The 26,147-nt window shown below is 41.3% G+C and overlaps 1 protein-coding gene across 2 annotated transcripts in view; it reads right to left on the bottom strand.

The window, feature by feature from the left end:
• Positions 1 to 26,147, bottom strand: part of ATRN (attractin) — a 144,803-nt gene that overhangs the window by 55,922 nt on the left and 62,734 nt on the right. For both annotated transcript variants that reach the window (XM_035547379.1, XM_050710518.1), the window contains exons 14-24: positions 25,494 to 25,632; positions 23,934 to 24,115; positions 21,513 to 21,729; positions 20,037 to 20,222; positions 17,517 to 17,750; positions 16,659 to 16,796; positions 11,536 to 11,629; positions 10,598 to 10,650; positions 8,848 to 8,942; positions 8,222 to 8,300; positions 7,666 to 7,823 (exon numbers count right to left, since the gene is read on the bottom strand). In XM_035547379.1, coding sequence (XP_035403272.1) covers positions 7,666 to 7,823; positions 8,222 to 8,300; positions 8,848 to 8,942; positions 10,598 to 10,650; positions 11,536 to 11,629; positions 16,659 to 16,796; positions 17,517 to 17,750; positions 20,037 to 20,222; positions 21,513 to 21,729; positions 23,934 to 24,115; positions 25,494 to 25,632 — 1,575 coding nt within the window. The remainder of the gene's footprint in view (positions 1 to 7,665; positions 7,824 to 8,221; positions 8,301 to 8,847; positions 8,943 to 10,597; positions 10,651 to 11,535; positions 11,630 to 16,658; positions 16,797 to 17,516; positions 17,751 to 20,036; positions 20,223 to 21,512; positions 21,730 to 23,933; positions 24,116 to 25,493; positions 25,633 to 26,147) is intronic.

The following is a 26,147-nucleotide window of genomic DNA, read 5'->3' as shown; positions in this document are numbered from 1 at the left end:
CTATTTTTCTATTACTGCCTCTATTAAATCAGGCTAGAAAGCAGCAGTTTCAGTGACTTGAAAGTTTCCCACCCGTTCTCAAATACTCAAGAGTCCTGAAACAGTGTAAGATGTCTTAACGCTGTTGCAGCGCTTCACCAAGCATCCCGTGCAGCGATGCCACACAGCCATGGTGGCACTTTTCTGAAGCCCAACAGGATGATGAAGTGCCAAACAAACAATATACAGCAAATATCCAGTGAGATTTTGCAAACAGCATATTTTGTATGCAAAAGGCTGTAAAATTCCTTCACCTCTTTTTGTCCCTTGAAGCATTTGGCTTATAATTAACGTTTAAGCGCATTCAAATTAAAATACTTCAACCAACACAAGAGAAAGAGAGGAGGCAATTGCCAGTTAATGATACAATTGCAAACTGTTTTTTTCCTTAATCAGCTCCTAAGCATCCTACGTGCACTCGGCAAGTAGAGATCAATGCAAAAAGCTTCATAGAGAGGGATATGAATTCTGGGAGAGTACAATCTAAAATCAAATGGGACAGAATTTTCATGAAAACAATAGTTTGGGTATGAAACAAGACAAGAACACAAGTTTATATTTAGTGAGTGGTAGAAAGCACCAGCAAGACTAAGCCGTAAGGGGACAGAGAGCTCACAGCCATTAGGAGGGGTGGAAGTTGGCTGGATTACCAACTCTCATTTTGACCCACGACGCATTCCCGAGAGGGACGCACTTACTGGAATCTGTTCCATGTAAATATCTGCTGGTTTAAACATCGGTAAAACCTGCTCGCATTAACACAAGTATCAGAGTTTCAAATTCTCACCATTACCTGCTTGTCAGATCCAGAAGTTCAGTTTCAAATCTCAGTGAGCTATTTTCATCTGAATTTAAAACCCATGAAAGTTACCGCACTGAATTTCCTTGTTCCTTACTGCAATACTCTACAGCTTTTTTTTATTATTACTTTTTTTTTTTTTTTTTTAACTCTACGGCATTTTTTCTAGCCTAAGATACATTTTGAATTAACAATAAAGCAGTTGCAACGCATTAAGAAAACACATCAAATAGGCGGGGAGGGAAAATCCTACCATGTTTACATGACTAGTTTAGAGAAAAACACCACTAATGTCCCTTTAGAAGAGGTGCACTGCTCAGTTCGGCGGATGATAAGGCACATTTGAGGCAGTGCTTTCCAAGCAAAAGAAGGGAAGGTGAACAGCTGTGATTTGCACAGCACTTCTAAAGTCACCGCAGCTGTGCCAGACTAAGTGCATTAGCAGAGAAGAGCTGCAAAGCAAAGAGAATGGAAATATTGAGACATTTTTGATGATGCCTTACCTGGGTTTTCAAGAGAGCTTGGCAAACTAAGGTTTTAAGGGAACTCCGCGACGTAGCTTTCATAACCGGAAACCGTTCAGACAAGTTATTAGGAAGCGGATTGCTGTGTTTTGAAGGCTCCCTACATTTTGCAGCCGTACTTCTTTTACAGAATAATCATTTCAAGTCATTAAAGCAGGCAGGGAAAGGCATCCTAAACCAATATACTTAACAAAAAAAATCCAAACCGAAGTGGTTTTGAAGAGAGGTGGAGCAAGAAGGAAAAAAAAAAAAAAGCCAGAATTCAGCACTGGCAAGGACACAGCTATCTCTAACACAAAAGAGCATTTATACTCCGAGTCCAGATTCAGCAAGGCAACAAGAGGGAAAGAGAGACAGACCTCAATCAATGGCTTCAGAATAAAGAAAATTACGTTCAAAAATAATAATGTGGATTGTAGCTTAGCTGCTCTGCAATAAAGACTGTCAATTTCTAAAGTTTTCTTTTGTAACATTTCCAATATAAGTAAAATCACTACTTCTAGTGTATCTAAATGGAAAACAAGTCAGGGTAAGGGAGCATACAGCACATAAAACAACTATTTATTATACTATTCAAACACAGAAAAAAATATATATATGCACACTGGCTGGATATACTTTTCCGCACAGGAACAGACCAAACAAAATGTGTACGCTGCAATATTTTCAAGTATTTCCCATCAGCAGTCTGGCAGTAGCAGAGTTTCACCAACTTCATCACACTTCTTATATTGAAAACACTCTAATTTTGAAAGCTAAATTGAAACGTGTTCTGTAGCTGCAAAAAGCTTAAGAATGCAACTGCAATGAGCAAAACTGTAGGAGGCAGTCTCTGAGATAAGAAAAACAGTTTGTGTCCTGGCCATACTGCAACACGTAGTTTTAATTAACAAGTCTGCTTGCCCTGGAGGACTAAATCCAAACTGCAGAGGAAATATTTACAAAAGAGCTAAGAGAAGCAGTATGGGAAAAGCCTGAAGTGGTCACGAACTGAGCAGTCACCCTGTGGCTCTATCTTAAATCTTGCAGTGAACCCCAATCAAGGGTCAATTGCTAGGAAGCTTTTGTCCCAAAAATCCATACCTTGAGTTATCTTCTATTTCATCTGATTGAAGATAAACTTCTGCAGAGAGCCCAGACTTTACAAAAAAAAAAAAAAAGGAAAAGATAAAGCAAATAGGAAAGAGGTGTAGAAAGGACAGGTAGGAACACAGATTGCAATTAAGGGCAATGGAGGGCAGCTCAATCCACCAGGGAAGATTGCACAAGACCTGAAAGGACCCCATGAGTCCTGGAGACAAATCATATTATTTATTTATTTTTAATTGCATTTTCCCTTTTCCCTAGTTTTTTTTTCTCTGTGGAACCGTAACTTTTTATAACATCACCTCCTACTCATCAACTGGTCTGAAAAAATTACCAGGATGGTGAGGAGGGAAAAGAAACCTTCAAGTAAAGCAGCACCCCGGGGTGGCGTGAGAAGTGTAGTGTCAAACTATGGTGTCTTAGCAGCCAGTGTGAAAACTCTTTCATGTGGCACCAAACCTGAGAGCACAGTTACACCAGATGGAAAATGGACCAAAAGCTCAGCATCACACCAGCCAAAAGCAAATCTATATGGCTACAGGCTCTTTGTGACGGAGACAGGACAACTCTCATGAGTAGACGTAGCAAACAACCAAGACCTTGCTGTTTGTCAAACTTAGGACGTAAAATGCAGACGAACATCACAAACGTTGTTAAATAATGCAGGAAAAAAACTGGTTTCATGCACAGCCAGACAAGCAAGACTGCGGAGTCGCTGTGAGCAAGGAGGGAGGAATGGCACGGAGAGCCACGATGGGCTCTCCACCCAAAGGAGGTGCAGGAAAGGACAACAGAGGCTGAAGGCAGTGATGATGGTTGGCTATTGCTAACACGAGAAAGAGTTGAGATTTTCCGCACCAACAGGTATTTAGAGAAAGAAGTCAGAAAAATGTCAGTTTGGGGAAAAAAATGTCGTAGATATAAACTGAAGTGCATATGTTAATAGTAATTGGAAGGAATATACTCCGGGCTGTGCTGTTACTGCCAGGCTTCTGCACAAAAAGAGACTCTCATACAATAAGAGCTGATGCTATTTTAGCCTTTGTTTTGGCAAGTAGCAAGGACATTAAGAAAATATAAAAATTACCACGGATTGAGTGCACACTAGCACATTCAGATTAAATTAAGTATAAAACAAGGAAGGTGTTGTAACGGAATCAAAGTTCACTCTTTTTAACAGCAAGAAATTAAATAAGACAGTAAAATTAAGTGGACCAAGGAGATAAGGAATGGGAAAGCAGCCTTCTAAGTATTTCTCTCAGGTTAAAGACGCAAAACTATTCAAAAGCTAACTCAAAACTAACCTCTAAAAGGACATTAGGAACAATTAAAGAATCTACATATTATGGAGAGGATGGGATTCATTAGCAATGTCTTAGAAGCCAGCAAGTGGTACAGAGATAAAACAAGAACTGCTGAATGTCAAGCTGTGCCAGAGCTCAGCAAACGATAAACAAAATAGCAAGAGATGTTTCAGCCCTGCAAGTAAAGAAGACCATAAAGGGAAAGTGAAGAAGACATGCTGTAAGGGTAGGCGAGAGATTAAAACCCATCAGCTATATCCCTTAAACTAAATTAGAGCTTTCATTAAGGACAAGGACACTGAACGTAGGTGCAAGACAAAGAGCCCAATGGGAGGGAGGTTATAAGAAGAGACACAACCAAGGTGGATACAAAACGCAAATGTTTCGGTATGTTCAAAGTCACTGAAAGCAAAGAGCATTCATCCCGGCACTCCAAAAAAACAATGGCACATGAAATAACGCCTCTGGTAGTAGCAAGGCTGTTAAAGCAATCTACCCAGCCGAGCATGGCACCATGGAAAATTTAAAACTTGTATTTAGAGGAGGAGGGAGAATCTACATATTCGCGTTCCCAAGACCTAAATAGTACGCAAGTTTCAGAACGTGTTTTGAATGCAAGAACTGAAGAAGTAAACAAAAAAATTGAATTCATCAAGAGAGTTGACAATGGTAAAGTGTGCTGTGTCAACCCACTGCTTCTTAAAAAAAATTTAGTTGTGTAGACCTAAGAAGTGCAGTTGAGCTAATCCAGATTTCCTTATGGCTTTCAATGCAAGGCTATGTTGGAAGAGTTCTTGGGTAAGATACAGATGGTGAGGGTTATTTCAAGAGTCACAGAGGTTAAAGGGGACAGAAGTCAGTTGTTCAAGGATGGTGTCTGGACAGGCTTTGACCTTTCACAGAATCACAAAACAGTTTGGGTTGGAAGGGACCTCAGAGCCTCCCCAGCCCCACCCAGCCTGGCCTTGGGCACTGCCAGGGAGAGGGCAGCCACAGCTCCTTGGGGCAGCCTGGGAAGGGTCTCACCGCCCACATAGCAAAGAAAGATGTCCTCATTAATGACAGACCCCAAAAAAGTGTGCTAATCATACGCTCTGCTGACAAAGTTGAAAGGGATTAACAGTAAAAATACAGGAAAGAATAACACCGAAGGAAAAACTAGATGATCTTTAGGGCTGGCAATATTATCCAGTAACAGCAGCGGGATAACATTTTACGATGCTATTAGGGACTGAGAAGAATGTTCGCTCTCAAGGCTGGGAGCTCATCAGTTGGCAGGCAAGGATGTAAAAGACCGGGGTATATTAGTCCATATTAAAATGAATAAGGACTATTAATCACTGCAGCCATGAGAACGAGCAAAGCAAAATACTGCCATAAAAGAACCTAGAAAGGTCCATAAAGGATCTAGAAACACTGCTGTACACGGAAACAGTGAGACCTATCTACGTACCCTTAAACAAGGCTGACCACAACTGTACCAGTGAGATGATCCAAACAAGCATAGAGGAGAAACAAATGAGGCAACTGAGCACCTGAATAATCTGTTTGAATGGGGGTTCCTCTTACTTAAGCCAACAAATCTGAAGGCTGAGAGATGAGCTGTCTGAACACCTCCCGGGAAGGCAGGAGACCTCGCTGTCGAACAAGGAGACAGAGGGGACGTTCAAGCTTAGTGACCACGCTGGCATTGGAAAAGCATGCAGAAATTCACTGTAAGGACAAGTAGGATGGACATTAGACTAAGCACACTAAAGCTTAAGGGACAGGAATCAGTATGGTTCTTAAACACCTACCAAGTTGTAACACCCAGCTTTGAACAAGAAATAGCAAAGTAAATAATTCAGGGTAAGGCAGGTCCAGCACTGATTGTGGAAGGCCAACAGTCAACACTGATATCAGTCAGCGTACAACCTGTAAGTTATAAAATAAATTATGTATTTCTTTCTGACAGCTGTGATTACCAATTTGATAGAAGAGATGCCTGAAAATTTAAATAAATCATCGTGCAAGTGCCTGACTTTGTACACAGGACTTCACTTGCTCTACTGAGAGCTGCACTAATAGGAAAACCATGAGCCTGCCTCAGTGCTTGCTGCTTGTGTAGCCAATGACAAACTCGCAGCTCTTGCAAATCCCTTCACGTCTAAAACTTAGGACTTGACAATGAACTAAGACTTTACAATTGGTAAAAGCAGAAACCAGAGAACGATTACCAATAATGTAAGCAGTATTACAAGGAACAAAATCTACCAACAATACAAAGTCTCCTAAGCGTTTAAAACCACTCTTTACCAGAAGGTAAAGCAGACATTTCACAAGTATTCTTAATGTTTTCAGAAAAGTTCAGGAAACACCTTGAAAAACATGGCCTAAGGGCATTTTTCCAGGTGGACCTCATTTCTTTGCTCTATATTATAATAATGTGTATTATCTTTGTTGGAAGTGACCCCAACAGCGAGTTTCTGCACCAGATATGACTGAAATATCAAGTAAACCCTTGTGAAGTTGCCAGTTTTCATTTCATAATTGGTTAGATTGGTTGAATAAGGGTGGAGATTGATTGATGCCTTTTTTTTTGTTTGTTTAAAGAAACTTGGTCAAATGTGGGAATTCATATTCATCAAATATGCAGAGCCTCATCTGAGATCTCTGTTCCAGACCCAGTAGTTGCTTTACCCTTCAAAAGGACCCTGTATCACTCTGAGTACACCGTGCGTTGATACTTGGATTAGCCCAGAGCAAGAAGGTGCCCAAGGCTGCTCTGAATTACTAGCTGCAGCAGCAGTTGCAGAGTCTGTGATTGCAGTCTGTGATCTATGAGTGTTTTCATGATCCACCAAGCTTCATCCACTGCTTCTGCAGCATTAGCATTATCATCAGACAGTCTGACACCGGAGGCAACGTGTGTGTTAACTGACTGCACCGAATTAAGGGAAAGAATGAACTTGATCTTATTCTGCAGGTACCACGGGTCTTTGGCAGCACAAGGAGAAAGAGGGATGGCCCTCCAGCTGTGCCTTTAAAGAACAAGATGTTAAAAATAGAAACTGAGAACATTTGGGTATTCTCATTCTGGGCTTGTTTTTTGGCTGTCTTTGTTGCTTTCCTCAGCATCAAGATGTACACCTTTAAAGCAAAAGCCCTGATTAAGAACATAGCCCAATTAATAATCAGGCATCCCACTTGACTTCACAGCACGTTTTCAGATCCACTGGGTTGAGTAATGTCAGACAGCAACACCTTTGTGCTCTGAATCAGGAACACCGAAACCCTTTCCCTGCTGAAGGATTACACTGAGAGCTGGTTCCATTTTGTGAGAAACGATCTGCAGCCAATAACACAGGCTCAGGCAAGGATCTCAGTGAAGTAGCTCTTTTATTTGTGATTGCAACGGTGGGCATCATGCAAGCAGGAGCGCACAGCAAAAGTATGTCATAACCTTATATTCCCTATTATCTGACGCTTAATTCCTCCCCTGTACCCTCATTGGCAGACTACTACAGGTTCACAAACTACTCCACATTTACTACTATACCATATAGGTACAATTTTATTTGACCAACCATTAATTTCTCCTTTTCCTTTTTTTTTTTCCTTCTTCTCTTGTGACTAGAGGGCCCGTGACGTTTTGGTTTTACTCATTTTGCAAGTGCTTGTCTTGTTTTTCTTAGCCATCCTCCTTATTTTGGAACAGTAGGACCTTCCACTGTCCCCTTATCAGCTGAATATTCCCCGCACTGTTACGCCTGCACAATTACTTTTGAATATGCAAGGTTAGTGAAATTTTCCACTGCAAAAACACAACTTGAATTCTCACAGTTTGGAGAACAAACAGATCACTGAAATTGCCACATTGCTCAAGAGAAACAACATACTTTTAAAGAATTGTACGCGTGTGAAGAACTCCTACCTGTATTTTTATTGGCCAGGTGAAATTGCTGACGTAAACAAAGAAAGTGATGTTTGGATTGTTGCGGAAATCAAATTTCTCATTGGAGAAACTGTCCTTGTATTCTTTTATATTAGTTCTTGAAACAACTGGAATTTCCTCCCCAGCCTGCGTGCCAGCTGTTTTCAAATGTTAAGAAGTAACAAGAAAAGATGTTTCAATGCATATTTTAAGTGACAAATAAAAAGAGCCAACCATCCAGAATAATAATGCTATAAAATTAACCATTCATCTGAACATAACAGTGTTAAGCTGCACTGCACTATCAAAATCACTGTATGCCAAAATATCACGTTCCTAAAAATTAAATTAGCTCCTCCACTGTTTCCAAAATACACCATTAAGATGGAAAAACATAGTTCTTTTTAACATTTTACTTCTGCCCCCAAGCCTAGCATTAAAGAGCATTATATAGCAAGTTCATAGGTAATGACAGACGTTTCCTCAATTAAAATTGTTTGTCAAAAACTGATAACTGAAGCAAGGTACCAAGCAACTTAGATCATGCTAATTTTACCTGCAAAACTTGTTGACCAAGTAATATTGAGGTTGAAATTTTTAGATGCATTGATAAACATGTCGAGGTCTCTGTTTTGCTAGGGGGAAAAAAACGAATAAAAAATAATTTTACGATAAGCAATTTTACTGTACTGTTTTCTAGCAAACCTTCACTGACAAAAAAATCTTGGAATTTGTTATTTACGTGAAGCAAATACATCAAGCATCATCACATTAAGCAAATGACAGCCTAGAAAACTATTTCCATTTTCTCAAAGCAGTATTCTCCTCCCCAAGGAAAGCATAATAAAGAACAAAACAAGTCATGTGCATAAAACAAGAAGAACAGATACACGAGGTATGTGTTGAACAGCAATCAAAACTAGAATTGCTCAGTAGTTGTTTAAACAACTGTAAAAAAAAAATCAGCTGTGGTTCCTATGAAATTTTACTGTGGATATTTGAAACTGCATGGCCAAGCAAAGATGAAAAATATCTTGTTGCTTTGTGGAACTGGACACACATGCCACATTAAAAGACCACCTCTGGAGACTCACCACACTGTAAAACTCATCCTGTCCGTGGCCAGGAAAAGACAAACATAAATCCAAAGGGTGATGTTTAAAGAGAAAGTAGAGAATTTACCTCTTCAGGTGTTGCTACAAAGTTGATTGCTGTGTAATAGCGATCATCCTCTTGAGAAAGGCTGAAGGTGAACTGATAGTCAATGAGAAGAGTATCTGAAAGGAATGCATAGAGAGAGTCACCCCACGTCTTGGAGCAGGACAAACTTCTGCAAAGCAAGGCAAAGCATTACAGTACAGCACTCCTTGAGCACAACTAGGAGTCGCTACGCTGCTATGAATGAGTCCAACCTATGCACGATCCCACACAAAAGGGACACACTCATCCTTTTGAAGCTAAGCCTAGAGGGCTCAACTGGAAGGAGCTTACCTTTTTCAGACAAGAGCCTCCAGTCCTAATCTGAATGACTGTTCATACACATATATTGAAAAAAACATGCCAAGACATTTCCGTTTTTCATACTGCAGTACCTCCACATTGTTATGAAATATTAGTAAAATAAAATAGTCCGTATAATCCCCATTTAGAAGGGGATTAAGTTCCACACCTGCTAAGTTTCTGTACACCAGTGGAGTATACAGGGAGGATGTCTACGGAGCAGCTGCTTGGTCAGGACCCAGCTGCCATCCTGCTCTCCATCACATCATGCCCTGGCATGGCAGGACCACTGTTTGGTCCGCCAGTGTGCCCTGCTGCTCATGTCTGATTAGGTTTTGGGTATCATCTCTGGTAACTGACGGTGCACAACCAGCTTTGGGGATACATCAGTATCCTTACATTTCAATACCCTTTTCTTAAAACACAGTGTTCTGACCTGTACACAGTCCCAAAGCCATGCAGAGATATTCCAAGCAATAATAAATATGAAGCTATACAGCAGGTATTATTTTTCTCTTAATGCCCTCCCTTGCTGGGTAGACATGGGCTAGACAAGCCTCTGATGTATACCTACAACTTTTATGAAGCACTAAGAGAAATTTCCACAGAAGAAAATCAAATGAGACTGAAATTGTACAGCACAAGGTTGTTCTTGTGAGAGTTGTAAATTTCTTTTTCCTCTTTTTGTCCACTTTACCAGCAGTGCTATTAGCACCAATGAGGTGGGTCACCCTTGCAAATAGATTATCACGAGATGTCATCAGTGTCCTTGCTTCGCTACGCAAGCAGACTTGAAATTTGTTAAATAGAGCATGTTGCCAATTTCTGCGTTTCACAAAAATACTACTGGAGACTTGTTCCTTTATGTAATTTAAGATTATATCTGTCCATGCTTGCCAGTGTGCTGATTGCTAGTATTTGCAAATAGAAGCTGGAGAGTTTCCATTAAGTACTCTGAATCTTGGCAATGTATCTTTGAGTTGCACAGGAATCCAACTGTTCATTTCAGAGGAAACATGGCGATTTTGAAGCCTTACCCAACACGGAACAAAATTTAAAATTAAAAATAAAAAACGTAGTATTTCACACTAGCAAAAAAATCTAAAAACATGCCTTGATTTTTACTTACTTAGGTATATATTGCAAAGTATTTTCCAGAAAACCAGATTTCATTTCAAGGTCATGCGGGGGAAAAAAAAAAAAAATCAAAAATTTTGTTCTGAAAGTTCCAATTGCGACAAAGACTGTATCAAGAAGAGTACACTGGTTTTCTTTAAACAATGCTTTAGTGAAAGTTGAAGTTTTCAAAAAGTATTTTCTAGTCCTATCCTTAATCCCTTCCATTTTAAACTGATCTGAGGCAACTGAATTTTAAATATATTTCCAACGTCATGCATTTGTTATCTACAAACAAAATCCCAGCTATACTCACAGTAACATGTTCCTTTAAGCGGATTTCCCTGATATCTGTTTTCAACTTCACACCTAAAGAAAATAAATATTTTTAATTATTTTTTTTCAGATCTATTTATTCCCAGCCACTAAAATTCATAAACCATCACCTGTTCCAATACAGTACACAACTAAAAATAAAAGATGTAGGTCTGAGCTGTACTGAGTTTTTTAAGAAATTACATAAATCTCCAAGATTCCTGCAAAGCAAACTATAATGCCATTAAAATAAAATACAAAATTATGGAAATTAACTTTTGCATCCACTTGGAAGGTATTTAACAGTTCTTCACAATGGATGGAATTGGATTGCTACAGTCAAAACCTAAAGTTTCCATTTACATGTATGTCCATTTTAGGATCTAGTCCTATAAACATTTACTCATGTGAGTAACGCTTCAAAAATAAACCTGGCAATGAAATTATTTAAAATGAAATTATTTCCACTAACATGACAGTAAAAGCATTTCTGTTATGTTACAGAGAAACCTCCAGCAAATTTGTTGCTCTGAAATAGCTCCATTAAAATGCTTGAATGTCGAAGTCTTGTTTCGGATATATTTATATTCCCCCAGAACAGAGACTGAAAATCTACCAATTAAAAAGTAACTAGGATAAAGAAAAGGCTTAAAACAAAATGGTGTGCATAGTTTGGGGGGCAGGGCATTATTTTTCACCCCATCCATCCTGCATGACAGTTGAAACGTTCTTAAAATAGAAACCTTCGGGAAATCGTTTTGTTTATGTTCTCCCCCCAGGGGAAGCATGGCTGGCTGCACAGTCAATGAAGTTAGTCAACTGTCAGCAGGAAGAGATGAGCAGAGACATCATAAATACAGTCATTAAAAAATGTAAGGGGTTCCACGCCAGTATGTGCGTGGCCTTTTGATTTCAACCAACAAAGTGAAAGGAACTCACAGTTGACACTCGTCTCCTTTTATTCCCTTGGTAGTGCAGAAACATTTCCCCGTGTTTGTGTTGCAGACAGAGGCATGGCCGTTGCACTTGCAAGCTGTTGAGCAGAGGGGAGAAAAAAGGATGCAATGTTGAACGAAGCACGAGAAACAGATTTGAAAGCAATTAAGTCCTTTAGATGCCAAACTGCGATACATCAGCAATAAAAGCGTACACGGAAACTCTTCTGGTACTCTGGTTTCTTTGTGATACTAAGGGCTGCTAAAAATAGAAGCGTGTGTCAACACGGATGGAGTGCAGGTTGCAGGACTAATGTTTTGTATGAAATCACGATCCAAATGGGCTTTTTTTTTAGAGTCAAAAATCTACCTTCCTCTCGTGTTGCTAGATAGCACTAGGGATATCGTAACTGGTAAGGAAAAGATAATATTTGGAATAATTTTGGGCTTGCTAGCACATTTCACTCAAACTCAAAACTCTTGAGAGAAAACTGTGATCACTGTTTTTTGTAAGTCAAGCAAAGCTCCTGGTGCCTTTAGGGCTGTTTCTAGAAATAAATAGGCCTTTGAGAAAGTACTGTCATCAAAGGAAGTGCATCTGCAGTGTAAAACCTTTGGCGCTGAGAACACGATGTCCATGCTGAACGCACTTTGTGAGTGCCCCAGTGCACTTTAGAAACAGATTTAGCCTGGTCTCACAAGCTGGATGCCCCCCGGTCGTGGGTAAAGCAAATCAGACATCAGTAGGTTTGTGGCATGCCCAGAACAGACCAGCTCCATGTACTGTGCAACTGCTTGAGATATGACCCCAAGTGTGGCAATGGGGGCGTACGGGAGATTTGCTTCAAAAGAGTGCTCCTGATTCAAATTAAAATGCTAATGCTGCCATGCTTCGAGACCTTTACGCATGAGGAAGTAGTGGAGGCACATACAAAAACGAAACGAGACAAAGTTGTCTTTGAGGTAATCTTGACTCTAATTAGAATAATGGATGGAAGAACTTCCAGGCAGTAGGTGCCTTTCAGGAGCTGTTCTGCCAACGATCTGGAAGATGCGTTCATCTGGAGCTGGGCATGGCAGAGCACGCAACGTGAAAAGGGAAAGAGTCACAGAATCACAGAATTGTAGGGGTTGGAAGGGACCTCTTCTTCTGTGGGGCAGCCACAGCTCCTCGGGGCAGCCTGGGCCAGGGCTTCACCATCCTCATAGCAAAGAACTTCTTCCTAATATCTAATCTTAACCTACCCTTTCTTGGTTTTAAACTATTTCAAGGTATGTGCCAGAATATTCCCCATCCTGAATATTCTTGCCCACCTTGGACCTTATTTTATGAATCCTTTTGATGCCTTCTTTGTATTGGCATGTAACGGGAGCTCTGTTGTATCAGAGATGCTTAATTGTGCTTCTCAGATGTGGATGAGTGGTTTCCTAGCAGCAACACGGAACAAAGGATGAAGAAGCATAAAGGGCTATTGTGGAAACAAGTAGATGGAACGGAGATTTGACAAAATAATTGTATTCTGTGAACCAAACATGCTTCTCATTAGCGGCACTAAAAAACTAATTCTTAATACTATTGAGCATGCCTTGTACTTCCTTCTGCTTTGAAAAACATAAGCAGAAATTTGTTTGAATGTTCAACATGAATGCACGCAAAGATAAGGAAAAATTTCAAGTTTCATGTTGTTTAGATGAAGATCACTGTATCTAGAGCATTAACGCTTGGACCTTCCTCACTCTGCTCTTTAGCCACTTGTTTATTGAGAAGATTTAGCACTCAAACATCTCTATTTAAAGCAACGACCTTATTTACCCATGTTCCTATGAGCCCCATTACTGGAGATCATTCGCTGAAGGAGTGGAACATGTACAGAGAAGAGAAATGTCCTCATGGCTATGGAGGTTGGAAAGAAACTATTAACAAAACATACTAAAAACCCTCACTGGAGTCTAAAAGCTTCCCCCCAGAATCTGATGCTAGAGCAGAAAGCCACGATAACTGGAAATGGCTTTTTGACTGGGACTCATGGAAAGAACCCGAACGATGAAGCAGAACCACCCCGCAGCGAGTCCCCTTCCACCTTCTTCACAAACCACGGGTCACGGACTTGCAGAGACGGCGAAGAGGACCACGTCTCCTCCTCCTGCATTTGTGCTGGGCCAGCACCCCGAGGGCAGCACCCACCTGCCTGGCGCCACGCTTCCACGCCGAGTGCTTCAGCTGTCCTCCAGGCAGCCCGGGGGACGAGGCAGCCCCGTGCCACCAGCGAGCGACCCGCGGGGGCGTTGAGCAGCGCTGCCACAGCAGCGATCTGATTCCAGGCAGAACAGCGCCTTCCGTTCTCTTGCAAATAACTCCCTTATCTACTGCTAGCATATTTTCGCGGGGAACTTTAATCAGAAAATTCAAAAAAAATCCTGAATGCGGAGAAAGCACCTTGCAGCTATTTTTACATTTGATGTGCTGCATTTCCTGCCCTTCCTGATTAACACTGCTCGGCGTCGGGCACTTCCTAAAAGCAGCTGCTGAGCAGCGATTTACCTGCCATTTAGCTGTTATCTGCCCGGCTCCACAAACACCAATGCCTGTGATGATACGCAAACAATTCTTCCAGAGGTGACTGCAGTTTGTTAAAAACTCTTAAGTACAAGCGATACAGCAAAGTTCACCTGCCCCGGTGGCACAGAGCGGCAGGAAAAGGCATCTTATTGCATCCAGTCTGTCCTTCCTTCTCCTCCTGGGCTTTTCAAGAGTATCAACACCCCTTCCAGCTCTGCTCAGCCTTGCCTGTTTGAAAGGCTACTGCTGTCCCTATATGGCTGCTCAACCTCCTAACATCTCATCAGAGCTGGAAATACCAAACATCCCCATACAGCAGTCTGGAATATTTATTTTGAGGATATTTATGATCCCCGTGTTGCTGGGGCCATTGGGTTGGCGCTGCAGATCTGCACAGCCAAGAACAAGGACTCAAAGCGTGCAAAAGCACAGATGCTTGTACGTCGGGATGGAGTGCACCAACAGCTGTCTGCAGCACAGATATGACCACGGGCTCTCAACCAGAGCAGCACACAACACTGCACATAAACGCCCAAGAAGAGCGGGATCAGCACATCACTGATGGGAAAGGAAGGAGAGACCACAGCTTTGAGGAGAGAGAAAGCAGGAGTTTGCTCTGCTGCCCATCAGCTGATCCTCATCTGAAGCATTTCCCTCTGGAATCCTTTTCACGGAGCAAAGAAATTACCCATCGCCAGCCGTCACTTCGGCTGCATCAGATAGGATGATTTCCTCTTGATTTCCCTCTTCCGATCCATGTCAGTCTTTCTGCCCAACTTCCTGCCTCCCTCGTTCTTCAGCCATCCCAGTAAATAGCATTAAATCACAACAAATTAAAAACCTGGGCCCAAAGCACTTGAGAGCAAAGCACTTTTGACATGAGCTACTAGTTTCATCAGATAGAGAACGAATGCTGTTCCACAGTCTCTCAACACATTTTCTAATTTCTTTTTCAGGCATCTGGATGACTTTAGTCTATCATTCGTTATCTCAACAACAAACTATTTTTGGACAATCCTCATATGAAAGAGTCCAAAGTAACTTACTCTTGAATTTCCACACGCATAGAAAAGCAACAAATATCAAAAAGGCACATTGTGATCCAGTGATTAAACCTGAATGCTCAGAGTAGGATTTTATATTTTCTCATGCCAACTCCGTCTCAATGTATTCATTCCCGCACTTCAAATTATCTTCATGCAAAATGAGTTTAAGAATATCAGCAGTATTTAATCTTGCAGATAATGTTCTGAAATAAAGTGTCAAAGATGCACCTTTTCCTTTGTAGCAGTGTCATTGTGCTGTCATAAATTCATACCCCAGCTACTCCAACACCTTTTCTCTACGCAGGGCACCCTTGCCCCACTGCTACTCATTCAGAGCACAGCCAGGCAAACAATATTGCGAGTCTCTCATCTTTTCATACCCTTCCTGAATCAGTGCACTGAGGGGCTCTTCCTCATAGCCTCAAACGTCACCTGCTTCTTGCACGCGTGCTCCAGCTGCTGACTCCCACCTTGAACCAAAGGCCAATGCTACTCGCACTAAACATTAGATGAATTTCCAAATATTTTTTTCCTGGATCGCCTCCATACTTGGAAGGAGCAACTCAAAGTCTTCAACGTCTCTTTATTAATGACCTTAATTTATTCTTCCAGGATGCATACAAACCACCCGTGCTCATGTCACAGAAGCACTGTTACTACTCTCACACCACACAATGTTATTTCTGTTCTACCTTTCCCATCGCTGTGTCCAATTACAATCACTCCACCTAACTGTATTCAATTAAAGCTCTTTGGAGCAAGAACCATCTTCCCTTACACCTGCTTATCACCTGTCACAGCTGGATGCTGGTTTCAAACTGGTGTCTCCATGCGACAATGCTACAAAACTTGCAGCAATTCTGAACAATATTGCAAGGTTCAATGACAAAACTCCAAATGTGACGTTTATTTCTCCTTATTACCAAAGAGAACTTCATGGGTCCTTCAAGAAAGAATTCTTTCTGTTTTGTTAACTGGATGTTACACAATCAAAAAAGTACTTTGTGTCAAAGAGACCAAAAGCTCTTTGCAAACTTAAAATTCAATTTTACAAGGGATCACCTAATCCGCAACTGAAACCCAGCCAACCCCTCAGTGAAATATGGCAATCCTTTTATGAAGCAGACATCTATAATAATAAATGCACAAGACATTAACCAAATGCAATAGAATGCAGAAATTAGATAAGCAGAAATTTGTCCAAGACGTTGGGATTAACACTGTTCCTTTTCAAAACAGGACTGGCAAACACTAAAGCTAACCCATTTCTCAGTGTGGTCATTTGAAGCTTACACAAAGGAGGGTAAAAATCATCTTAATCTTGCGCAGCGCAAGTCAAAGAATTTCATCAAGCAATTTCGGTATCTTTGATTTGAAGAAGCAAGGATTGTGCCTTGCTCGCAGGAAAGAAAAAATGTATTATCAGGCTATAATTTCAGTTAAGACAGTAGAGGAATGAGTGAAGAGCAAAAAACCAAACATCAAAGACTCCAGGACGGGAAGACTTAAGGCATCACTTACGCTGACACGTTCCTCCGTTAGTAGGATCGCCGTAGTAGCCAGAGATGCAAGTTTCACAGTGCTTGCCAGTTGTCAGATTTTCACACTTCTCACAGATGCTTTCATTTACACACTTACTGTGCCCATTACACTGGCAGGCTGAAGAAAACAGAGAAGGATGAGTATTTGTGCTCAAATACAGCATGTCACATAGCACCTCTGCGCTCCAGAGAGGCTGACTGAAACCACTTCACACAACTTCCAAAGAGGCTCTTGCAGTCTTGCTACAGATACGTGAAATCAAAGAGAAGCGTGCACAGAAAACTTGAAATTTAAAGCAACACACAGTAAACTGAACTCCAAACAACTACGTGAATATTGGACAGACTGGACTGGAAACAGCAGGTGGGATAGATATACAAGGAGGAACAGGAAGGAGAGGTTTTAGTAGCAGTTGAGTAATTTTAATTCTATATATTTAGTGTCAAATATTTTATTTCAGCATCTCCCTAAGCATTACTAGGAGTTATTCAACGTTCAGGGAAGGAACAGTTTTCTTTTTAAGAACCCCAAAAGCAAGTAGGTAAATAGAAGTTAAAAATCTCAATTAAGGTTTGAAGAAAGAAAAAATCTCACTAGAATAATGCATGGATTAGGGAAAAAAACACAGCTAAATCTTCACAAAGCAAATCTCTAGAGCTTACTTTACCTTACAACTCCTTGCATCTCAAAACGTGTTATTTCTCATGTGTCTTCCAAGCTCTTTTTCTCCCCCCATGTGGGAACACAAATATCGCTACCATCTTATGAAGTCGCTTACCTTGCATTTAACTTTTGCTACCACTGAAACGTTTGACCAGTTAAAACTTACTCACTTACCTGGACACTGAATAAAGGACCAATTGTACTTGTTCTCCGCAGGACACATGCTGACATTAAGGACAGGCTCCAAGCTGTGTTTCCCTGTGGCAGATGGGGTTGGCATCTTGACAGGCCCTCGATAGGAGCCTTCGATGCACTTGCCCTTGCCGGTGTTGCTGGGGTCGGTACACCACCCACAGCCCGGCTGCTCCAAACAGTGAGCACACGTGCAGTAGCCTGAACAGTTCTCAGCTGTAAAAAACAAATGGTGACATAAGTCACCGTCTTCAAAAACAGGAAACAGTGAAAGCAGAACGATTTGCATATCTTTTGTGACCTAAACTATTTCTCTCCCCAAAGTCTGTAAATATTTTTTCAGATACTCACAGCAAGAAGTATATCTGTTCATTTCTATCAGCATATTTATTCTAGAATCTAAGATAACTACAAAGACTGAACCAACCAGTGACTTACGAAACAATGCAATACATACGTAAGGTTTTTCCAACCAATACAACCCCGAAAAAACAGAGCTGAACGTTCCCACCTACAAAACATCTCTGCTTGTTCCACAATGGGCCAGACTATAAATGAGTTATCCAGAAGCAAAGACTAAAAAAAAGTTGGTTTACTTGCTCTGAGTATCTTTTTACCACGTATTTTAATATCACACATTACAATTTCAAGTCTTTATCCAAACCAGAAAGCACAGAGTAGAAATAGAGAACACAACTTAGGGTGCTCAGAGGGCCACATGCAAATCTGCAATCAACTCAATCAGGGAAAATGCACTGCTGCCCTTTCACGGCTCCTTTCTCAAGTGGGATTGTATTTCAGGGATAACAAATTCTGTACATATGCAGAAGTTTTTCTACTCCTTTCCAAATATCTTAAAAAATATGTAATGTCCCAGGGTGTGGGTGTGGGCAGGGCTCCCCCGTCCCCAGCAGGGCCCCCCCAGCAGATTCTGTGTTCCAAGGAGCAGAATTTCATCTTGTTTGTTAAGTTGACAATATTTGCCTTTAAAAATAAACAAACAAAAAACCACAGTAGTAGAAAAACATTTTTTTTTCCATTATTTCAGCCTACTCGTCTCCTGCCTGATGCTTCCTCCAACTTTTGACCTCTGGCAGCATGGGAAGTTCACACCCTCATCTTCGAGAGTCACTTAAAACTAATTATCTCCATCACTTGTTTTGCAACACTCTATTCAGGCTTATTCTCAGCAGCTTCCAGAAGTTCACGGAGCAACTACAGCAACTCAGAGTGCCCAGCACCCTTCCTGTGGAGTACACACACTCTGCTGCCCCGAGAACCCCGGCTGTCCTGCCTCCTCTGCCCACACATAGGCTCCTAAAGAATTCAACATAAATTAATAAAACAAAAATACCCAGCCACGTTTTCAATTTCTAGGCTATTTTCCTCCCGGTGTGAAAACAGAAAGCAATAATTCAAAGTGCCATAAATCTTTTACAATTTCCTCACCTCTATCTAAAAAAAGAGGAAAAAAAAAATCATTTATTTAAAATAAGAAATCCCTACTGTGGCATATTCACTGACAAAACTTCAGAGTAAAACACTCGTGTAAACCATAATTTGGATTTGATGAGCTGATATTAAATTAACATGGCTCAACATACGAATAAAAGAGATACAGAAGATATGCAAGAATAAGTTAATCACATGAAATTATGTAGCAGCTTTAATTTGAAGGCTAGGGATTCAAATAATGAAGCAAGTACATCTCCCTCTGAAAAGAAAAGTTGAGATTTCATCATCTCAGCTGAAAGTCTAGACTGTCTGCCATTTAGTTGAACTGATAGTCCCTGTAATCAGGACCCAATTCTCTTTAACTCTTCACATGACACAGAGAATGCCGCAAGACTGAGCTGCACACTGCAAGCTCTTGGGGTCATGGAGTTGTTATTTTTGAAGAATCCTCTGAATACAACTGTGCAGGATAATGGATCTGCATAACTCTGCCAGCAAACATCTACAAACGCAAGACTTCAGCGCACCCGCTAAGATCACAGAATCACAAAATTGTAGGGGTTGGAAGGGACCTCCAGAGATCATCGGGTCCAACCCCCCTGCCAAAGCAGGTTCCCTACAGCAGGTTGCCCAGGTAGGCATCCAGACGGGCCTTGAATATCTCCAGAGAAGGAGACCCCACAACCCCCCTGGGCAGCCTGTCCCAGTGCTCCGTCACCCTCACCGGGAAGAAGTTCTTTCGCGGGTTGGTGCGGAACTTCCTGGGCTCCATTTTGTGGCCATTGCCCCTTGTCCTGTCCCCACAAACCACTGAAAAGAGGTTGGCCAAATCCCTCTGTCTCCCACACTTCAGGTATTTGTAAACATTGATAAGATCCCCTCTCAGTCTTCTCTTTTCCAGGCTGAACAGACCCAGGTCTCTCAGCCTTTCTTCATAGGGAAGATGCTCCAGGCCCCGTATCATCTTTGTGGCCCTCCGCTGGCCTCTTTTCAGGAGATCCCTGTCTTTTTTGTACCGGGAAAGAAGATGCAGAAGCAATTACTCACGCGGACAGCTGCTCATGGTGTACCACTCCATACACTGCCCATAGGGGAAGGAGGCCACGTAGGCGTTGGAGTCCACGCACTGCTTCATGTTGCTGCACCACATGCACTCGGAGCTGCCGCTCGTGCACTCCCCGCACATGGTGCGCAGGGCACAGGGCGTGCGGCACTGCTTGGCGCTGTGGTTAGCTGCGGGCAGGAGGGCGAGAGTCAGCTTTTTCCCAAAAAGAAACAGGTAACGAGCCCCTGGGTAGGTTATTCAGACTGACATATAGTTCAGTATCATGGGCTTGAAACATTTTGTTTGCAAATATGGGAAATGCACTAAGCACTGTAACATCATTTCTCTTATCAGGTGTCCCCCATGAGTGCTAATGCTTTTTAAGGTGGACAGAAAACAAGTTAAATGGTATTATAACTGTGATCTTTATATTTCTGTAGGTTTGTTGATGTGGTCCTTCGCCATTTTCCCAACCAAAGTGCTGGGAATCACAGAATTTGGAAACTTGGAAAAGACTTCCAGGCATGGGGACTCCACCACCTCCCTGGACAGCCCATTCCAGCGTTTGACGGGAGAAGCTCCACTTTTTAAATTAACACACTGGGATGTGTTTTAAGTCATTTGATCGGTTACACACATAAAATGAGTACCGAAAGCAAAACCAAGTCAGGAATTTATGGTGTGAGCCAATGCTTTATCATCAGTTTTAAGTGACTGTTTTCAGACCATAAAAAACAAGTCAAAGCTTCAAACAGAACAAAATACTCTAAGACAAAGACAAAATGTTGAGTTAGGATTCCACATTCATGATCTGCACCCTGCACTTCCACAAAGAACAATTTAAAGTGGTGCAGCTCACTTACAAATGTTACGTGATCAGCCAACTTTCTTAAGATTTAAAAAGGCACTAATTGGTATTCAGAAGTAATCAACTATAACGTAGAGTTAACAGACCAAGCCATTTTTAAAAAGATATGTGGTTCCAACAAAGCTAGAAGACATTTCCCAAAAGCAAATAGCTTCTTTTTCAAAGTTCTCATATCTCCAAAGTGTCTTGCCCAATTAATTTCAAACTTTGATAAAATCCTCCTCTGGCTATGGAGCACGGCAGGGGAGGAAGGGGAATTCAATTGGAAAGTAGCTTTTATTTATTTATTTTTAAACAGTAGATTGCTCCATACCATAATTAACCTAAATGTCACATTCAGGTATGCAATGTAGAGAAAAATAATTAAACTCTAATGTACTCTAAGCATTTTCGAGTTAACACTCTAAGTGTAGAGCTATTTATAAAACGTCCAATTTTGTTTGAAATACCTACACGAGACATTTTTTCAGAACCACTTTTTTTTTTGGCAAAGTCACGAAGCAGCCAGCTGTAAATATAATGAATGGGATCCTGTTTACTCTTTAGGAAATATAAATACCTATCAGTCAACCGGCCCACCACGAGACAGACTAGCTGGAGCTATTGTTACCTGCCCTTTCGCAGACGCTGCCGTTGACTTCGTTGATACACGTTGCTGCCTTCAGTCCCTGCTGGAAAGGCTCAGCTAAATAACCACAAAATCCAGCGTCACTTGGTTCATCAGGGAGCCACTGGAGCAGGGTGTTTGTGAAGGGAGACATGTCCTCCCAGCACCAATACGACACGTTGATTTTCCTCAATCCAACCCATGGAGTCAACATTTTGGACTAGAAATAAAGTAGAATGGTAGATTTAATACGCAGCTTTATTAGCTTTGGTATTAAAAGAAAATAAGCATCACCATATAATGCTCTTAAGTAACTTTGACAGGTTTGGTGTTGCAAAAACGTATTACAGTAATATGTTTCCCTGTAGCATTTAATTCAGATGGCACTGAGAAAAATTCTTCTGGAAACACCATTTTTTATTTTTTAAACTACATTTCTACTTACCTCTACCAGGAGGAGCACAGGTCAAACATTCACACCAGCTAACTATGAAATTAACTGCAAGTCGCTCTTTATATGTTTGTGACTCCTATAAATGGCTAGATGCTTAAAAAAAATCTGGAGCTACTTTGACAAGAGGAAGAAAACTAGCAGTCGCCTACATAATTTAAATAATACAGTCTACCTATTCTACAGCTTGCTAGGAGAGCTCTGCTATTTGTTTGGGTGTATATGCGGGGGTGGAGGAGGAAAGAAGAGAGAGAGCAGGTCACATCTAAATGAGTATTGCTCCACTGGCAAAAAAAACAAAAACAAAAAACCACCTCGGTATGAAAAAACCCTAACACAACTCTTTCCACTGGCAATTTATTTTTTGGCACAGGTTTATTTTGGGGAGATGCATTTTACCAGTATTGGTACAGTATGTTATTCTCCTTTTCCAATCTTTTCTCCAGCAAAGTGCTTCGGTGGCACAGCTGTCCCAGGAAGGCTTCACAGACCCTACATCTTCCCTCGCTGCCATATAACAGCCACCTACTTCAAACAGATTTCATGCACTCTTAAGCCTTAGAGCCGCAGCTCCTAACAGCAACATTACACAGCACTACGTGCCAACACCGACACGTTTTCCTCTTTTTACAAAACATCTCTCCAGAGCTTATTTCAAAAAGGAGGAACTGCGAGGCACAGCCTCCCCCAGCATGGCACCGTGTGCCCCAGACGTCGGCTGGCCTTTTAGCAAAGGCATTTCCCCCCCTTACAAGCACTTAATACTACTATCAGCTTAAAAGGGCTAATAGTCTACTTCGATTTCTAGGGCTCACATTTAAAGGATACTGTAGAAGAAAAAAATGTACGTGATTTTTTTTTTGTTTCCTTTAGCATAAAGGTTCAAGCACCGTTATGGAAAGGTTGACATGTGTCTTTAGGAATTTACACTACACTCAACTGTTCCTGGAGCTGTTAAGAACCACATACTTTTACAATATCCCAGGCTTGGCTTTCCGTCTTAACAAAAGGTTTAACAAACCACCCTGAGTGAATTGTCCCTTACCTTTCATTGGCTAAAATGAATCCCCTCCAAAACTCTGTAATTGTTGAAGCGCCACTTTAAAATCACAAAGGGGATCAAAGCAGAAAACACTCTTGTTTTGAAAGAGCAATATTTCTCTTCAGTACTTAAGTATGTTCTTCTCTGAAAAGTACCAATCCTACCTGCCTCCAGACTCACTTCTTCCCCAAATAAAACTTTTCCTGACTGCCAGCCCTGAGACCCAAGAGGAGGCACTCTGACACGCTGTCGAGCCATAGCAGCTTTGCAGCTCAAAGCAGGCTTTCAGCGAAGCTGCGCAGCATCCTTCTTTGCTAGGGCTTTAGCACCACCTACACAACCTGCCCTGAATGCCTCTGCTCTTCCGCAAGTGACTGGAAAAAAAAATATTTATTTTACTGCTGCATGAGGAGGGACAGATTCCAATTCACTTCTCGCTCAGACAGGAAAGCACCTGCCACTAAATCAAACATAAATAACTCCGAATGAGCCAAGCAGGTCTGCAGAGTAAGAAGCTGACATTTTAAACAGTGCTTTCCTGAACGGAATAAATAACTTTAAATGCTTTACTTTAAACACCTCTGGTGTCCCCAAAGGGACCTTTATTTATAAAACGTTGTGTACATGTCACAGGAGAACCGCTCACACTCCTGTTGCAGTCGTGTATCCCACAAGAGAAATGCGCACGTGATTTCATTACAGAAAGCGATACCTCTGAGGCAGCGTGTATGTTTGTATTTATCTTTCCCATTTACATTCTCTACTATTTCTCTTCAGAAACACCCATGGGGTATGTTGAATTTCAAAAGAAAAATCAGTCCTTTTCAGTTAAGAGGCATGTCTGCTCTGCACAGAGCATACAATACCACAGCAAGGTCTCTTCCACAGTCAGAGCTTAATTACTCAGAGGACATAAAAGAGAAGCACTCACCGAAGACTGCATCTTCTGCAGCTCCTTTAGAACAAATTCTACCTTTTTCTGGGTTGTGAGAGAAGCCAGCGAAGCACCATTGGACCTGCAAGACAGCTTGGCGTGATCGTAGTTCTCCTTTGCGTTTGTAATTTTCAAGCAGGAATTGCTAACCAAATGCCAGTTCGTTCCACAGATATTCTCTGGGGGGGAAAAAAAAGGAAGTAAAACCAAGGTGCAAGTGGCCTTCACAACATTCAAAGTGGTGACAGAGCTCTTCCACCTAAAACAAAGCCTACAGCCCCATCCAAAACCAGCACGACTCATTGGCATGCTTAGAGCCATCTACGCACAAATCCTACAGAGAAGAAAGCTGCTTAGGGGAGCTGAAGTGTGACATTAGCACTTGGTTATCTGCTGCACGTAGTCAAAGCACTTGAACATCAAACAGTAAAATCATTTCAGAAAAAACAGTGAAGAAAAGCAAATCTTGCTGTTGGTTAAAGCCATTTGTTCACCCACAGCTGTAAGGACACCTTTCAACAGAAGAGGGTGGTTGTGCTAATTCTGTCCTCAGCAACAAACTTCCAGTATTAATCCCCATTTCATCTTAACAGCAGCCATGCCCACTACAGAAGAAATCCTTACGCTCTGTGGTACTTCTTCCCCCCACTCATACCTACACTTACGAGAAGCACAACAGATATTTTCCATGTGAATTTCTGTAGTGCTGATGTCTACCTCCAAAGTCTTGCTTTAGATTTATCTAACAGATTGAAAAGCTCTCAAGTGTGTTTTTTTCAGATGGGCTTTTTACCCCTTCTTCTTTTCTACGAGAAATTAAACACACCAGGCTCTTCACCTGTCTCATTAAGAGATGTTTTTCTCGCTCTCATGGCTCTTCTGAAACCTCGTCATTTAGTCTCTCCCAGACTAGCAGAAACCAGACCTGGACATGTCCAGACCCAACAGATTTAGGAGGCAAAGTTTCTCCACACCCATTTATATGTCCTGTCCGTGTTGCTTTTCTCCCTTCTCCACATTTTATTAACTGCCAATGTCAGTCACTGAAGATGCTGCATTTCTTTCCCAGTCACCATGAAAAAAGAAGTTACTGTGGAGGGGACTAATAATCAACTCCTATGAGCTCCCACTGGAAACTCGCTAATAAGAGAATTTTCCTTGTGCACTTAAGTGTTATTTGCCTAATGCGTCCAGTATGTGCCATTCTGGTTTTGCACAATTCTAGTTTCTAAAATTAAATGGCATGCATTATTAAACCCAATACCTTACAGAAGCCTATTATATCAACAGTACTGCTTTCATCAAATCAAGAGAGAGATGAAATACAGGCTAATAATTATACAAATGATCACACTTCTCTTCAGACAACTGGGGCTGAAAAATATTCCATCACACTTTCTAAATTTACTTGAAATAGAGTTTCATACCAAAATTGGTATGATTAAACAACATTATTTATTCCAGTTTAGCCCTAAAAGATCATGGATTTGTTTAAAAAAAAAAAAAACACAACTGGGTGAATTTGGAGTTTCTTACACAAACCCAAGCAACACCTACCTGGTAAAGCGATGCACTCCTGATTCCTAGGTTCCCACTGGCAGTTCTGATCCATGGCACAGCTTTTACAACTTGTCCTTTTACTGCAGTAATAGGCAGGGTTATCCTTAGGACAATTCTCATAAGCAGTAATAGGAACCTAAAATAAACAGCACAGGTGAAGATTTTTCGCATCCACACGGTGTCGGTCTGTAACTCTCAAAGACTCGCACACTACAGTTGACATTTCAAACCCAAAGGACAAGCTGTATGTTCAATAGCTGTGACACTAGACAGCCCGTAGCATGCGTTCAGGATATTCCCCCAGGCTGGCATGGGACATCTTCCTCACTAGAGCTTTTATTAAAGGGTTATTTTTTTTCTAGGTAGGGCTCTAAGAGCAAACCCAAGTGGCTATGTGCCTTGATGAACCTTCCATCACACTGATGATGAAACCCATCTCTTCCCCTGCCCTTAGTCCTACTCCTCACTGAACGAGCAGAGAGTCCCACGAAAAGCCCTCGGACCAATTTGAAAATATAGCTCTGTAAGCTGTTCAGAGCTACACATGCATTGGAAATAACGAAACATCAGGATTCATAATACGGACGGATGAAAACATTTGGATATTTGCTATTTCAAAGGCTACATGTAAACTACAAAAGTAATAGAGAG

This window comes from Cygnus atratus, chromosome 4 (assembly GCF_013377495.2).
Source record: "Cygnus atratus isolate AKBS03 ecotype Queensland, Australia chromosome 4, CAtr_DNAZoo_HiC_assembly, whole genome shotgun sequence".
Lineage (NCBI taxonomy): Eukaryota > Metazoa > Chordata > Aves > Anseriformes > Anatidae > Cygnus > Cygnus atratus.
The sequence above is the reverse complement of the archived record's forward strand: the minus strand, read 5'-3'. Positions and strand labels throughout refer to the sequence as shown.